This window comes from Nerophis ophidion, linkage group LG21 (assembly GCF_033978795.1).
Source record: "Nerophis ophidion isolate RoL-2023_Sa linkage group LG21, RoL_Noph_v1.0, whole genome shotgun sequence".
Taxonomy (NCBI): Eukaryota; Metazoa; Chordata; class Actinopteri; order Syngnathiformes; family Syngnathidae; genus Nerophis; species Nerophis ophidion.
In genome coordinates this window covers 4,165,317-4,179,240 of record NC_084631.1, presented here as the reverse complement: position 1 = coordinate 4,179,240, position 13,924 = coordinate 4,165,317, and the positions used below count along the sequence as shown (strand labels likewise).

General features: G+C 44.3%; 1 protein-coding gene across 1 annotated transcript in view; it reads left to right on the top strand.

The window, feature by feature from the left end:
• Positions 1-1,029, top strand: part of LOC133539603 (histone-lysine N-methyltransferase SETDB1-B-like) — a 51,476-nt gene extending 50,447 nt beyond the window's left edge. Inside the window, exon 25 of the mRNA XM_061881635.1 lies at positions 692-1,029. Coding sequence (XP_061737619.1) covers positions 692-809 — 118 coding nt within the window. The 3' untranslated portion in view covers positions 810-1,029. The remainder of the gene's footprint in view (positions 1-691) is intronic.
• The last annotated feature ends 12,895 nt before the right edge of the window (positions 1,030-13,924 follow it).

The following is a 13,924-nucleotide window of genomic DNA, read 5'->3' as shown; positions in this document are numbered from 1 at the left end:
AATTTTATTATAATCAACCATAGCTCGGTTGGTAGAGTGGCCGTGCCAGCAACTTGAGGGTTGCAGGTTCGATTCCCGCTTCCGCCATCCTAGTTACTGCCGTTGTGTCCTTGGGCAAGACACTTTACCCACCTGCTCCCAGTGCCACCCACACTGCTTTAAATGTAACTTAGATATTGGGTTTCACTATGTAAAGCGCTTTGAGTCACTAGAGAAAAGCGCTATATAAATATAATTCACTTCACTTCACTTAAATTGTTTGTGTTTGTATTTAATTTATTAAATTATACATTTTTCAAATTTTAGCAACAAAATGTATTTCAATACATCTGTGTTTGTTCTTTTTAGACATTTATTTTGTTTATTATCAAGCATTGCTAAAGTTGCCAATCCCACCATAATATAACACAGAATATAAATGTCATTAAAATTAATTTCAGTGTTCAGTTTTGGGGTGTATTACTTTTTACAAGAGATAATATCTGCATACGTGGGTATGATATGATGAAAAATAAATATTTTGGAATATAAGATTGAGAAAGTGGAGCTCAATGGAAAATGTTGAACACTTCATTGACATAAAGTCATTTATTGTTTTCTGTCATAATCTCTTAATGACAGCAGAGTTGCACCACTTCTATCTTGTCTGCATGTCCTCACAGACCTTGCGTTTCATTTTGTGTCCATGCAGGCGTATCCGGGCTGGAACGGAGCTGACCTGGGACTACAACTATGAAGTGGGCAGCGTGGAGGGCAAAGTGCTGCTGTGCTGCTGCGGCTCCACCGAGTGTAGAGGAAGACTTCTGTGAGTGTTCTCTCGCTGCCCGCTGCTACTTTTTTTATATAAAAAAAAACAAAAAACAATATCAAGAAAAACTACTGTTATTGTTTTTTTAATTGTGTTTATTTTCTTTTAGCATTTGATGATTTCAGGTTTTTCAGTTATTTTTATATGCAGTCGTTTCATTTGACTTACAGCAAGTTTATTTGAATTTTTTAAATAAAATATGGTTGTTTTTTTCCAAAAAAGGACTGCGCCAGTCTGCTTTGTAAACCTTGAATATACTTCACTGATTTGCTGACATTTTTCAAATGTTTATTATGAAGCCCATCTTAATATTGCTCATAATTATCCTTTATATTATTTATTATTCTTCCACACATTTGCATTTTTCTTGCGACTAATGCAGAACAAACCGGGAGAAGAACGGCACACATTACATCGTTGGATGTGAGCATAGAGATGTGACATTCGTCATTAAATCGAGTCTTTTGAGCGGCTTTTTTAAGTGAACGATGAAAACCGATATGCAGTTTGAACTGTTAGTGTGGGAGACTTTTTTATGTCGTTTTTTTCCGGTTGGCAATTGTTTGTTGGTATTTGTTTATTTGAAGGACAATGGGCAGTTCCATTAAGACTATGGCTGCACCAGATTTAGCACCATGCTAATTTCCATCTGTAGTCCTTTTATGGTGCATCTAACATCCACAATAAAATTACACAGGATTGAATTTACACAATATTAAAATTACATAATGATAAACAATTTAAAATACGAGTACAATACATAGAGGGTATGTGAACTACAAATCAGTGGGTGGTCAAGTTTATAGTATTTTATCTTACTGGTGACAATGGTAGGTCACATGGGCAACGTTAGCTTCATTCTGGGGAAAAAAAGGCTACGGACATTGAAGCAAGCGTCGTCCAAATTGAAGAATGTCAGCAAGGACTGGACTATTGGCACATTTCACCAAATTCTACTGCAGTGATGATCAGTTTGCCACCAGAGGGTGCTATTTGACCACTGTGATGAGGCCATTGTGTATACACTGTCCAATGATGATTAATGGGTGTGCTCACTAAAGCAGTTTTCACTTCCAACTTATTTGGCAATAATACATGCCTTAGTTTTACTCAAATCTCTATGGGAGGAAAAAAATCTGAATTGCCATGTTAACGTAAAGCGTATGAACTCGCTTAAAATTGCAACATTTAGGGCCTGATTTACTAAGATCCAAACACGCACTGAACGGCGTGTGGAGTCCAAAAAAATAGCGCATACTATTGTAGGCGTGGCGTGTGTCATCTATTAAAACTGGTTGTGCAATTGAAAAGTGGTGTAAACAGCCTAATTTAAACAAGGATTTTGCGTGTACTATACGGGGCATCACCATGGAGATACTCATTTACTGCACATTCATGTTATCATGTGGCGTTTTGTTAGGTTTTCCAACATGCAGGAGACATCTACCACTTTTTATGGACATTTTACAAGCAGTCGTGCAGTGCATTTAAATTGACACCAATTTTTTTTTTTTGCCGCTGAAGTTACTTCGCTCAAGACACGGAAATGCATACTCCAAGAAGTTTTTTTCATATAGGAAATATTTTATTCTATTCATTTTCTACCACTTATTCCCTTTGGGGTTATGTGAAAAAAAACTAATTTCATTAAAAAATGCCTCAATTGATCAGTACCTTACGTCCGCTAGCAGCTATGAAATTATAAAATGATGTTGCTGAATAGATGAGTATGTGGCACTGTCAGTTTCCCCAGTTCTTAAGTAAATTGCTAAATCAGGGGTATCCAAACTTCAGTCTGCTGACGTCTTCATTTTGGCCCACAAAACGTCATAAGTTAAAATAAGGAATAAGATTGCTTTTTTTTTTTTTAAGGATTACTTATGATGGTCTCCCTTTGTTGCTCTCGAGTAGACCACATGAGGTTGTCAAATCAATGACCTTTAATTATACTTTGAATAGGAACATTTACAACATTCACTTATATGACCTAACACAAACAACCTTCCTTAGTCATGGTGGGAAAACAATCCCAACTTCAACAAAATGTCAACAGACAACCTGCTCACTGAAACTTGTGGATATTGTAAAAAATGTCCATGCACCATGAAAATGTTTTGAAATCCCACCCATTCAAATCCTCTACAAAGCATGATGGAGAAAACTCTAAACAATCGCCACACTTATCCAGGTTTGTTGCATTTTATCTGCTGGATATTTCTGTCACAAAACTTTAAGGAAGTTGTCATATAAGTACTGTAAACAAGGTAAAAACTTTAAACTTTTACATACTCTTCACTTAATATTCAATTATATTAATTATATGTTATTGCAAGTGTGTGCAGATTTGTGTCCAGGTGTTATCAAGTGTATGCAGGTGTGTGTCCAGGTGTTATCAAGTGTATGCAGGTGTGTGTCCAGGTGTTATCAAGTGTATGCAGGTATGTGCAAGTGTGCTCAGGTGTGTACAAGTGTGCTCAGGTGTATGCAAGTGTGTGTCCAGGTGTATGTATGCAAGTGTGTGTCCAGGTGTATGTATGCAGGTGTGTGTCCAGGTGTTATCAAGTGTATGCAGGTATGTGCAAGTGTGCTCAGGTGTGTACAAGTGTGCTCAGGTGTATGCAAGTGTGTGTCCAGGTGTATGTATGCAAGTGTGCTCAGGTGTATGTATGCAAGTGTGTGTCCAGGTGTTATCAGTGTATGCAAGTGTGTGTCCAGGTATGTGCAAGTGTATACAAGTGTGTGTGTCCAGGTGTTATCAAGTGTGTCCAGGTGCGCGCAGGTGTGTGCATGTGTATGCAAGTGTGTGTCCAGGTGTGTGCAAGTGTGTGTGTCCAGGTGTATGCAAGTGTGTGTCCAGGAGTGTGAAAATATAGGCATGGCAAATGTGTATAGAAGTGTGTGTCCAAGTGTACAGAAGTGTATACAACTGTGTGCAAGTGTGTCCAAGTGTGCGCAGGTGTATACAACTGTGTGCAGGTGTGTGTCCAGGTATGTGCAGGTGTATGCAAGTGTGTGTCCAGGTATGTGCAGGCATGTGTAAGTAACTGTGTCTCCAAGAATGTGCAAATGTATGTCCAGGTATGTGCAGGTGTATGTAAGTGTGTGTCCAAGAATGTAAGTGTGTGTCCAGGTATGTGCAGGTGTATGCAAGTGTGTGTCCAGGTGTATGCAAGTGTGTGTCCAGGTGTATGCAAGTGTGCTCAGGTGTATGCAAGTGTGTGTCCAGGTGTTATCAGGTATATGCAAGTGTGTGTCCAGATATGTGCAAGTGTGTGCGCAGGTGTGTGCAAGTGTGTCTGTCCAGGTGTATGCAAGTGTGTGTCCAGGAGTGTGAAAATATAGGCATGGCAAGTGTGTATAGAAGTGTGTGTCCAAGTGTATGCAAGTGTGCGCAAGTGTATACAACTGTGTGCAGGTGTGTGTCCAGGTATGTGCAGGTGTATGCAGGTGTGTGTCCAGGTATGTGCAGGTGTATGCAAGTGTGTGTCCAGGTGTATGCAAGTGTGTGCCCAGGTGTATGCAAGTGTGTGTCCAGGTGTATGCAAGTGTGTGTCCAGGTGTTATCAGTGTATGCAAGTGTGTGTCCAGGTATGTGCAAGTGTATACAAGTGTGTGTGTCCAGGTGTTATCAAGTGTGTCCAGGTGCGCGCAGGTGTGTGCATGTGTATGCAAGTGTGTGTCCAGGTGTGTGCAAGTGTGTGTGTCCAGGTGTATGCAAGTGTGTGTCCAGGTGTATGCAAGTGTGTGTCCAGGAGTGTGAAAATATAGGCATGGCAAATGTGTATAGAAGTGTGTGTCCAAGTGTACAGAAGTGTATACAACTGTGTGCAGGTGTGTCCAAGTGTGCGCAGGTGTATACAACTGTGTGCAGGTGTGTGTCCAGGTATGTGCAGGTGTATGCAAGTGTGTGTCCAGGTATGTGCAGGCATGTGTAAGTAACTGTGTCTCCAAGAATGTGCAAATGTGTGTCCAGGTATGTGCAGGTGTATGTAAGTGTGTGTCCAAGAATGTAAGTGTGTGTCCAGGTATGTGCAGGTGTATGCAAGTGTGTGTCCAGGTGTATGCAAGTGTGTGTCCAGGTGTATGCAAGTGTGCTCAGGTGTATGCAAGTGTGTGTCCAGGTGTTATCAGGTATATGCAAGTGTGTGTCCAGATATGTGCAAGTGTGTGCGCAGGTGTGTGCAAGTGTGTCTGTCCAGGTGTATGCAAGTGTGTGTCCAGGAGTGTGAAAATATAGGCATGGCAAGTGTGTATAGAAGTGTGTGTCCAAGTGTATGCAAGTGTGCGCAAGTGTATACAACTGTGTGCAGGTGTGTGTCCAGGTATGTGCAGGTGTATGCAGGTGTGTGTCCAGGTATGTGCAGGTGTATGCAAGTGTGTGTCCAGGTGTATGCAAGTGTGTGTCCAGGTGTATGCAAGTGTGTGCCCAGGTGTATGCAAGTGTGTGTCCAGATATGTGCAGGTGTATGCAAGTGTGTGTCCAGGTATGTGCGGTGTATGTAAGTGTGTGTCCAAGAATGTGCAAGTGTGTGTCCAGGTATGTGCAAGTGTGTGTCCAGGTATGTGCAGGTGTGTGTCCAGGTGTATGCAAGTGTGCGTCCAGGTATGTGCAGGTGTATGTAAGTGTGTGTCCAAGAATGTGCAAGTGTATGTCCAGGTATGTGCAGGTGTATGTAAGTGTGTGTCCAAGAATGTAAGTGTGTGTCCAGGTATGTGCAGGTGTATGCAAGTGTGTGTCCAGGTGTATGCAAGTGTGTGTCCAGGTGTATGCAAGTGTGCTCAGGTGTATGCAAGTGTGTGTCCAGGTGTTATCAGGTATATGCAAGTGTGTGTCCAGATATGTGCAAGTGTGTGCGCAGGTGTGTGCAAGTGTGTCTGTCCAGGTGTATGCAAGTGTGTGTCCAGGAGTGTGAAAATATAGGCATGGCAAGTGTGTATAGAAGTGTGTGTCCAAGTGTATGCAAGTGTGCGCAAGTGTATACAACTGTGTGCAGGTGTGTGTCCAGGTATGTGCAGGTGTATGCAGGTGTGTGTCCAGGTATGTGCAGGTGTATGCAAGTGTGTGTCCAGGTGTATGCAAGTGTGTGCCCAGGTGTATGCAAGTGTGTGTCCAGGTGTATGCAAGTGTGTGCCCAGGTGTATGCAAGTGTGTGTCCAGATATGTGCAGGTGTATGCAAGTGTGTGTCCAGGTATGTGCGGTGTATGTAAGTGTGTGTCCAAGAATGTGCAAGTGTGTGTCCAGGTATGTGCAAGTGTGTGTCCAGGTATGTGCAGGTGTATGCAAGTGTGTGTCCAGGTGTATGTATGCAAGTGTGTGTCCAGGTGTATGTATGCAGGTGTGTGTCCAGGTGTTATCAAGTGTATGCAGGTATGTGCAAGTGTGCTCAGGTGTGTACAAGTGTGCTCAGGTGTATGCAAGTGTGTGTCCAGGTGTATGTATGCAAGTGTGCTCAGGTGTATGTATGCAAGTGTGTGTCCAGGTGTTATCAGTGTATGCAAGTGTGTGTCCAGGTATGTGCAAGTGTATACAAGTGTGTGTGTCCAGGTGTTATCAAGTGTGTCCAGGTGCGCGCAGGTGTGTGCATGTGTATGCAAGTGTGTGTCCAGGTGTGTGCAAGTGTGTGTGTCCAGGTGTATGCAAGTGTGTGTCCAGGAGTGTGAAAATATAGGCATGGCAAATGTGTATAGAAGTGTGTGTCCAAGTGTACAGAAGTGTATACAACTGTGTGCAAGTGTGTCCAAGTGTGCGCAGGTGTATACAACTGTGTGCAGGTGTGTGTCCAGGTATGTGCAGGTGTATGCAAGTGTGTGTCCAGGTATGTGCAGGCATGTGTAAGTAACTGTGTCTCCAAGAATGTGCAAATGTATGTCCAGGTATGTGCAGGTGTATGTAAGTGTGTGTCCAAGAATGTAAGTGTGTGTCCAGGTATGTGCAGGTGTATGCAAGTGTGTGTCCAGGTGTATGCAAGTGTGTGTCCAGGTGTATGCAAGTGTGCTCAGGTGTATGCAAGTGTGTGTCCAGGTGTTATCAGGTATATGCAAGTGTGTGTCCAGATATGTGCAAGTGTGTGCGCAGGTGTGTGCAAGTGTGTCTGTCCAGGTGTATGCAAGTGTGTGTCCAGGAGTGTGAAAATATAGGCATGGCAAGTGTGTATAGAAGTGTGTGTCCAAGTGTATGCAAGTGTGCGCAAGTGTATACAACTGTGTGCAGGTGTGTGTCCAGGTATGTGCAGGTGTATGCAGGTGTGTGTCCAGGTATGTGCAGGTGTATGCAAGTGTGTGTCCAGGTGTATGCAAGTGTGTGCCCAGGTGTATGCAAGTGTGTGTCCAGGTGTATGCAAGTGTGTGTCCAGGTGTTATCAGTGTATGCAAGTGTGTGTCCAGGTATGTGCAAGTGTATACAAGTGTGTGTGTCCAGGTGTTATCAAGTGTGTCCAGGTGCGCGCAGGTGTGTGCATGTGTATGCAAGTGTGTGTCCAGGTGTGTGCAAGTGTGTGTGTCCAGGTGTATGCAAGTGTGTGTCCAGGTGTATGCAAGTGTGTGTCCAGGAGTGTGAAAATATAGGCATGGCAAATGTGTATAGAAGTGTGTGTCCAAGTGTACAGAAGTGTATACAACTGTGTGCAGGTGTGTCCAAGTGTGCGCAGGTGTATACAACTGTGTGCAGGTGTGTGTCCAGGTATGTGCAGGTGTATGCAAGTGTGTGTCCAGGTATGTGCAGGCATGTGTAAGTAACTGTGTCTCCAAGAATGTGCAAATGTGTGTCCAGGTATGTGCAGGTGTATGTAAGTGTGTGTCCAAGAATGTAAGTGTGTGTCCAGGTATGTGCAGGTGTATGCAAGTGTGTGTCCAGGTGTATGCAAGTGTGTGTCCAGGTGTATGCAAGTGTGCTCAGGTGTATGCAAGTGTGTGTCCAGGTGTTATCAGGTATATGCAAGTGTGTGTCCAGATATGTGCAAGTGTGTGCGCAGGTGTGTGCAAGTGTGTCTGTCCAGGTGTATGCAAGTGTGTGTCCAGGAGTGTGAAAATATAGGCATGGCAAGTGTGTATAGAAGTGTGTGTCCAAGTGTATGCAAGTGTGCGCAAGTGTATACAACTGTGTGCAGGTGTGTGTCCAGGTATGTGCAGGTGTATGCAGGTGTGTGTCCAGGTATGTGCAGGTGTATGCAAGTGTGTGTCCAGGTGTATGCAAGTGTGTGCCCAGGTGTATGCAAGTGTGTGTCCAGGTGTATGCAAGTGTGTGCCCAAGTGTATGCAAGTGTGTGTCCAGATATGTGCAGGTGTATGCAAGTGTGTGTCCAGGTATGTGCGGTGTATGTAAGTGTGTGTCCAAGAATGTGCAAGTGTGTGTCCAGGTATGTGCAAGTGTGTGTCCAGGTATGTGCAGGTGTGTGTCCAGGTGTATGCAAGTGTGCGTCCAGGTATGTGCAGGTGTATGTAAGTGTGTGTCCAAGAATGTGCAAGTGTATGTCCAGGTATGTGCAGGTGTATGTAAGTGTGTGTCCAAGAATGTAAGTGTGTGTCCAGGTATGTGCAGGTGTATGCAAGTGTGTGTCCAGGTGTATGCAAGTGTGTGTCCAGGTGTATGCAAGTGTGCTCAGGTGTATGCAAGTGTGTGTCCAGGTGTTATCAGGTATATGCAAGTGTGTGTCCAGATATGTGCAAGTGTGTGCGCAGGTGTGTGCAAGTGTGTCTGTCCAGGTGTATGCAAGTGTGTGTCCAGGAGTGTGAAAATATAGGCATGGCAAGTGTGTATAGAAGTGTGTGTCCAAGTGTATGCAAGTGTGCGCAAGTGTATACAACTGTGTGCAGGTGTGTGTCCAGGTATGTGCAGGTGTATGCAGGTGTGTGTCCAGGTATGTGCAGGTGTATGCAAGTGTGTGTCCAGGTGTATGCAAGTGTGTGCCCAGGTGTATGCAAGTGTGTGTCCAGGTGTATGCAAGTGTGTGTCCAGGTGTTATCAGTGTATGCAAGTGTGTGTCCAGGTATGTGCAAGTGTATACAAGTGTGTGTGTCCAGGTGTTATCAAGTGTGTCCAGGTGCGCGCAGGTGTGTGCATGTGTATGCAAGTGTGTGTCCAGGTGTGTGCAAGTGTGTGTGTCCAGGTGTATGCAAGTGTGTGTCCAGGTGTATGCAAGTGTGTGTCCAGGAGTGTGAAAATATAGGCATGGCAAATGTGTATAGAAGTGTGTGTCCAAGTGTACAGAAGTGTATACAACTGTGTGCAGGTGTGTCCAAGTGTGCGCAGGTGTATACAACTGTGTGCAGGTGTGTGTCCAGGTATGTGCAGGTGTATGCAAGTGTGTGTCCAGGTATGTGCAGGCATGTGTAAGTAACTGTGTCTCCAAGAATGTGCAAATGTGTGTCCAGGTATGTGCAGGTGTATGTAAGTGTGTGTCCAGGTGTATGCAAGTGTGTGCCCAGGTGTATGCAAGTGTGTGTCCAGGTGTATGCAAGTGTGTGCCCAGGTGTATGCAAGTGTGTGTCCAGATATGTGCAGGTGTATGCAAGTGTGTGTCCAGGTATGTGCGGTGTATGTAAGTGTGTGTCCAAGAATGTGCAAGTGTGTGTCCAGGTATGTGCAAGTGTGTGTCCAGGTATGTGCAGGTGTATGCAAGTGTGTGTCCAGGTGTATGCAAGTGTGCGTCCAGGTATGTGCAGGTGTATGTAAGTGTGTGTCCAAGAATGTGCAAGTGTGTGTCCAGGTATGTGCAGGTGTATGTAAGTAAGTGTGTGTCCAAGAATGTGCAAGTGTGTGTCCAGGTATGTGCAGGTGTATGCAAGTGTGTGTCCAGGTATGTGCAGGTGTATGCAAGTGTGTGTCCAGGTGTATGCAAGTGTGCGTCCAGGTATGTGCAGATGTATGTAAGTGTGTGTCCAAGAATGTGCAAGTGTGTGTCCAGGTATGTGCAGGTGTATGTAAGTAAGTGTGTGTCCAAGAATGTGCAAGTGTGTGTCCAGGTATGTGCAGGTGTATGCAAGTGTGTGTCCAAGAATGTGCAAGTGTGTGTCCAGGTATGTGCAGGTGTATGTAAGTAAGTGTGTGTCCAAGAATGTGCAAGTGTGTGTCCAGGTATGTGCAGGTGTATGCAAGTGTGTGTCCAGGTATGTGCAGGTGTATGCAAGTGTGTGTCCAGGTGTATGCAAGTGTGCGTCCAGGTATGTGCAGATGTATGTAAGTGTGTGTCCAAGAATGTGCAAGTGTGTGTCCAGGTATGTGCAGGTGTATGTAAGTAAGTGTGTGTCCAAGCATGTGCAAGTGTGTGTCCAGGTATGTGCAGGTGTATGTAAGTAAGTGTGTGTCCAAGAATGTGCAAGTGTGTGTCCAGGTATGTGCAAGTAAGTGTGTGTCCAAGAATGGGCAAGTGTGTGTCCAGGTATGTGCAGGTGTATGTAAGTAAGTGTGTGTCCAGGTATGTGCAGGTGTATGCAAGTGTGTGTCCAGGTATGTGCGGTGTATGTAAGTGTGTGTCCAAGAATGTGAAAGTGTGTGTCCAGGTATGTGCAGGTGTATGCAAATGTGTGTCCAGGTATGTGCAAGTGTGTGTCCAGGTATGTGCAGGTGTATGCAAGTGTGTGTCCAGGTGTATGCAAGTGTGTGTCCAGGTGTATGCAAGTGTGTGTCCAGGTATGTGCAGGTGTATGTAAGTGTGTGTCCAAGAATGTGCAAGTGTGTGTCCAGGTATGTGCAAGTGTGTGTCCAGGTATGTGCAGGTGTATGTAAGTAAGTGTGTGTCCAAGAATGTGCAAGTGTGTGTCCAGGTATGTGCAGGTGTATGTAAGTGTGTGTCCAAGAATGTGCAAGTGTGTGTCCAGGTATGTGCAGGTGTATGTAAGTAAGTGTGTGTCCAAGAATGTGCAAGTGTGTGTCCAGGTGTATGTATGCAAGTGTGTGTCCAGGTGTATGCAAGTGTGCTCAGGTGTATGCAAGTGAGTGTCCAGGTATCTGCAGGTGTATGAAAGTGTGTGTCCAGGTATGTGCGGTGTATGCAAGTGTGTGTCCAGGTATGTGCAAGTGTGTTTCCAGGTATGTGCAGGTGTATGCAAGTGTGTGTCCAGGTGTATGCAAGTGTGTGTCCAGGTGTATGCAAGTGTGTGTCCAGGTATGTGCAGGTGTATGAAAGTGTGTGTCCAGGTATGTGCAGGTGTATGCAAGTGTGTGTCCAGGTATGTGCAGGTGTATGCAAGTGTGTGTCCAGGTATGTGCAGGTGTATGCAAGTGTGTGTCCAGGTATGTGCAGGTGTATGCAAGTGTGTGTCCAGGTGTATGCAAGTGTGTGTCCAGGTGTATGCAAGTGTGTGTCCAGGTGTATGCAAGTGTGTGTCCAGGTGTATGCAAGTGTGTGTCCAGGTGTATGCAGGTGTATGCAAGTGTGTGTCCAGGTATGTGCAAGTGTGTTTCCAGGTATGTGCAGGTGTATGCAAGTGTGTGTCCAGGTGTATGCAAGTGTGTGTCCAGGTGTATGCAAGTGTGTGTCCAGGTATGTGCAGGTGTATGAAAGTGTGTGTCCAGGTATGTGCAGGTGTATGCAAGTGTGTGTCCAGGTATGTGCAGGTGTATGCAAGTGTGTGTCCAGGTATGTGCAGGTGTATGCAAGTGTGTGTCCAGGTGTATGCAAGTGTGTGTCCAGGTGTATGCAAGTGTGCATCCAGGTATGTGCAGGTGTATGCAAGTGTGTGTCCAAGAATGTGCAAATGTGTGTCCAGGTATGTGCAGGTGTATGTAAGTGTGTGTCCAAGAATGTGCAAGTGTGTGTCCAAGTATGTGCAGGTGTATGTAAGTAAGTGTGTGTCCAAGAATGTGCAAGTGTGTGTCCAGGTATGTGCAGGTGTATGTAAGTAAGTGTGTGTCCAAGAATGTGCAAGTGTGTATCCAGGTATGTGCAGGTGTATGTAAGTAAGTGTGTGTCCAGGTATGTGCAGGTGTATGCAAGTGTGTGTCCAGGTATGTGCAAGTGTGTTTCCAGGTATGTGCAGGTGTGTTTCCAGGTATGTGCAGGTGTATGCAAGTGTGTCCAGGTGTATGCAAGTGTGCATCCAGGTATGTGCAGGTGTGTGTCCAAGAATGTGCAAATGTGTGTCCAGGTATGTGCAGGTGTATGTAAGTAAGTGTGTGTCCAAGAATGTGCAAGTGTGTGTCCAAGAATGTGCAGGTGTATGCAAGTGTGTGTCCAGGTATGTGCAGGTGTATGCAAGTGTGTGTCCAGGTGTATGCAAGTGTGTGTCCAGGTATGTGCAGGTGTATGTAAGTAAGTGTGTGTCCAAGAATGTGCAAGTGTGCGTCCAGGTATGTGCAGGTGTATGTAAGTAAGTGTGTGTCCAAGAATGTACAAGTGTGTGTCCAAGAATGTGCAGGTGTATGCAAGTGTGTGTCCAGGTATGTGCAGGTGTATGCAAGTGTGTGTCCAGGTATGTGCAGGTGTGTGTCCAGGTATGTGCAGGTGTATGCAAGTGTGTGTCCAGGTATGTGCAGGTGTGTGTCCAGGTGTACGCTGGTGTGTCCAGGTGAGTTTCCAAGTGTGTCTCAGTAATGTGTTCAGGTGTGTGCAAATGCGTGCATGTTTATATGTAAATATTTGCTAATATTGTGTGAGTATATGTGAATATTTATAATATTGTGTGTGTATATGTGATTATTTATAATATTGTGTGTGTATATGTGAATATTTATAATATTGTGTGAGTATATGTGAATATTTATAATATTGTGTGTATATGTGAATATTTATAATATTGTGTGTGTATATGTGAATATTTATAATATTGTGTGAGTATATGTGAATATTTATAATATTGTGTGTATATGTGAATATTTATAATATTGTGTGAGTATACAGTGTGTGAATAAATGCTAATATTGTGTAAATACATTATGTGCATATTTGTTAGTATGGTGTGTGTACATGTGAGTCCGCCCTTGTTGCCACCAAGCTCTTTCTTTTCCTCTATCCTCTTGTTGTGGGGCAGACTACAGTGCTTACTTATATCTGTCAGTAGACTCGCTATGGAAGTGCTAAAAACTACAACAAAGATGACGAGGAGAAGATGCTGTGGAAATAGGAACGCCCACAAAACGGTGCACTGAAGCGACGGTCGGAAAGCGACTTGAAGATGGTCTGTAAAACATTAACATTTTGACCAAAGAACTACCATTGCATGTTCTGCAGACCACAAGGAAGTATTTTAAATGATGAATACTTGTAACACCTGTGCATGGTTCCATAGGAAGTTGCAAGTACAGCACTTTGACGAAGAAGGTGAGGAGCAACATTGAATTCAAGGAAGACCTCAACTAAAATGGGAAGATGACTCTTCTCTTCTCTCTCCTAGATCATCACTGTCCTCCCAACAAGAACATTCACATGAGGAATGGCTACACAACCTGGTGCTTTTTCCGCACCGACTTGGCGAGCACTCAAGCAGCACTGAGAGCGGACTCCGCCAAACTACCTCGAGGGGATGTCGCAATTGTCGATGCCAACAACGTAACAGACTCGAAGAAGCGCTCGAAGGTAAGTAAAGCAAGGCTCTTCTTTTCTAAAAATGTGCTAGCTTGATGCTAATATACATTGGCTTTGCTGTTGACCTGCTACTGATTAGCATTAGCGATTTTACATGGCCATTTCAACAACTCTCAAGTTTGTTCATGAAAAGTAGGACTGAGATGCACGTTACAGTCAAAGAGCTCGTGCGTAGTACCAGATGGGTTCCAATCCTCTGTAATGGACATCCGATTATGTCCACTACAGTGGACACTTTGCCATGTCTATTGTAGTTCATTGTAATGGGACATTTCTCCTCGTCCATTATAATTGACATTTTTGCCACGTCCTCAGTAATGGACATCTGATTATGTCCACTATAGTGGACACTTTGCCATCTCTGATGTAGTTCATTGTAATGGACATTTTTACCACGTCCTCTGTAATCGACATCTGATTATGTCCACTGTAGTGGACACTTTGCCATCTCTAATGTAGTCCACTGTAATGGACATTTTTACCACGTCCTCTGTAATCGACATCTGATTATGTCCACTGTAGTGGACACTTTGCCATGTCTATTGTAGTCCACTGTAATGGACATTTCTCCTCGTCCATTATAATGGACATTTT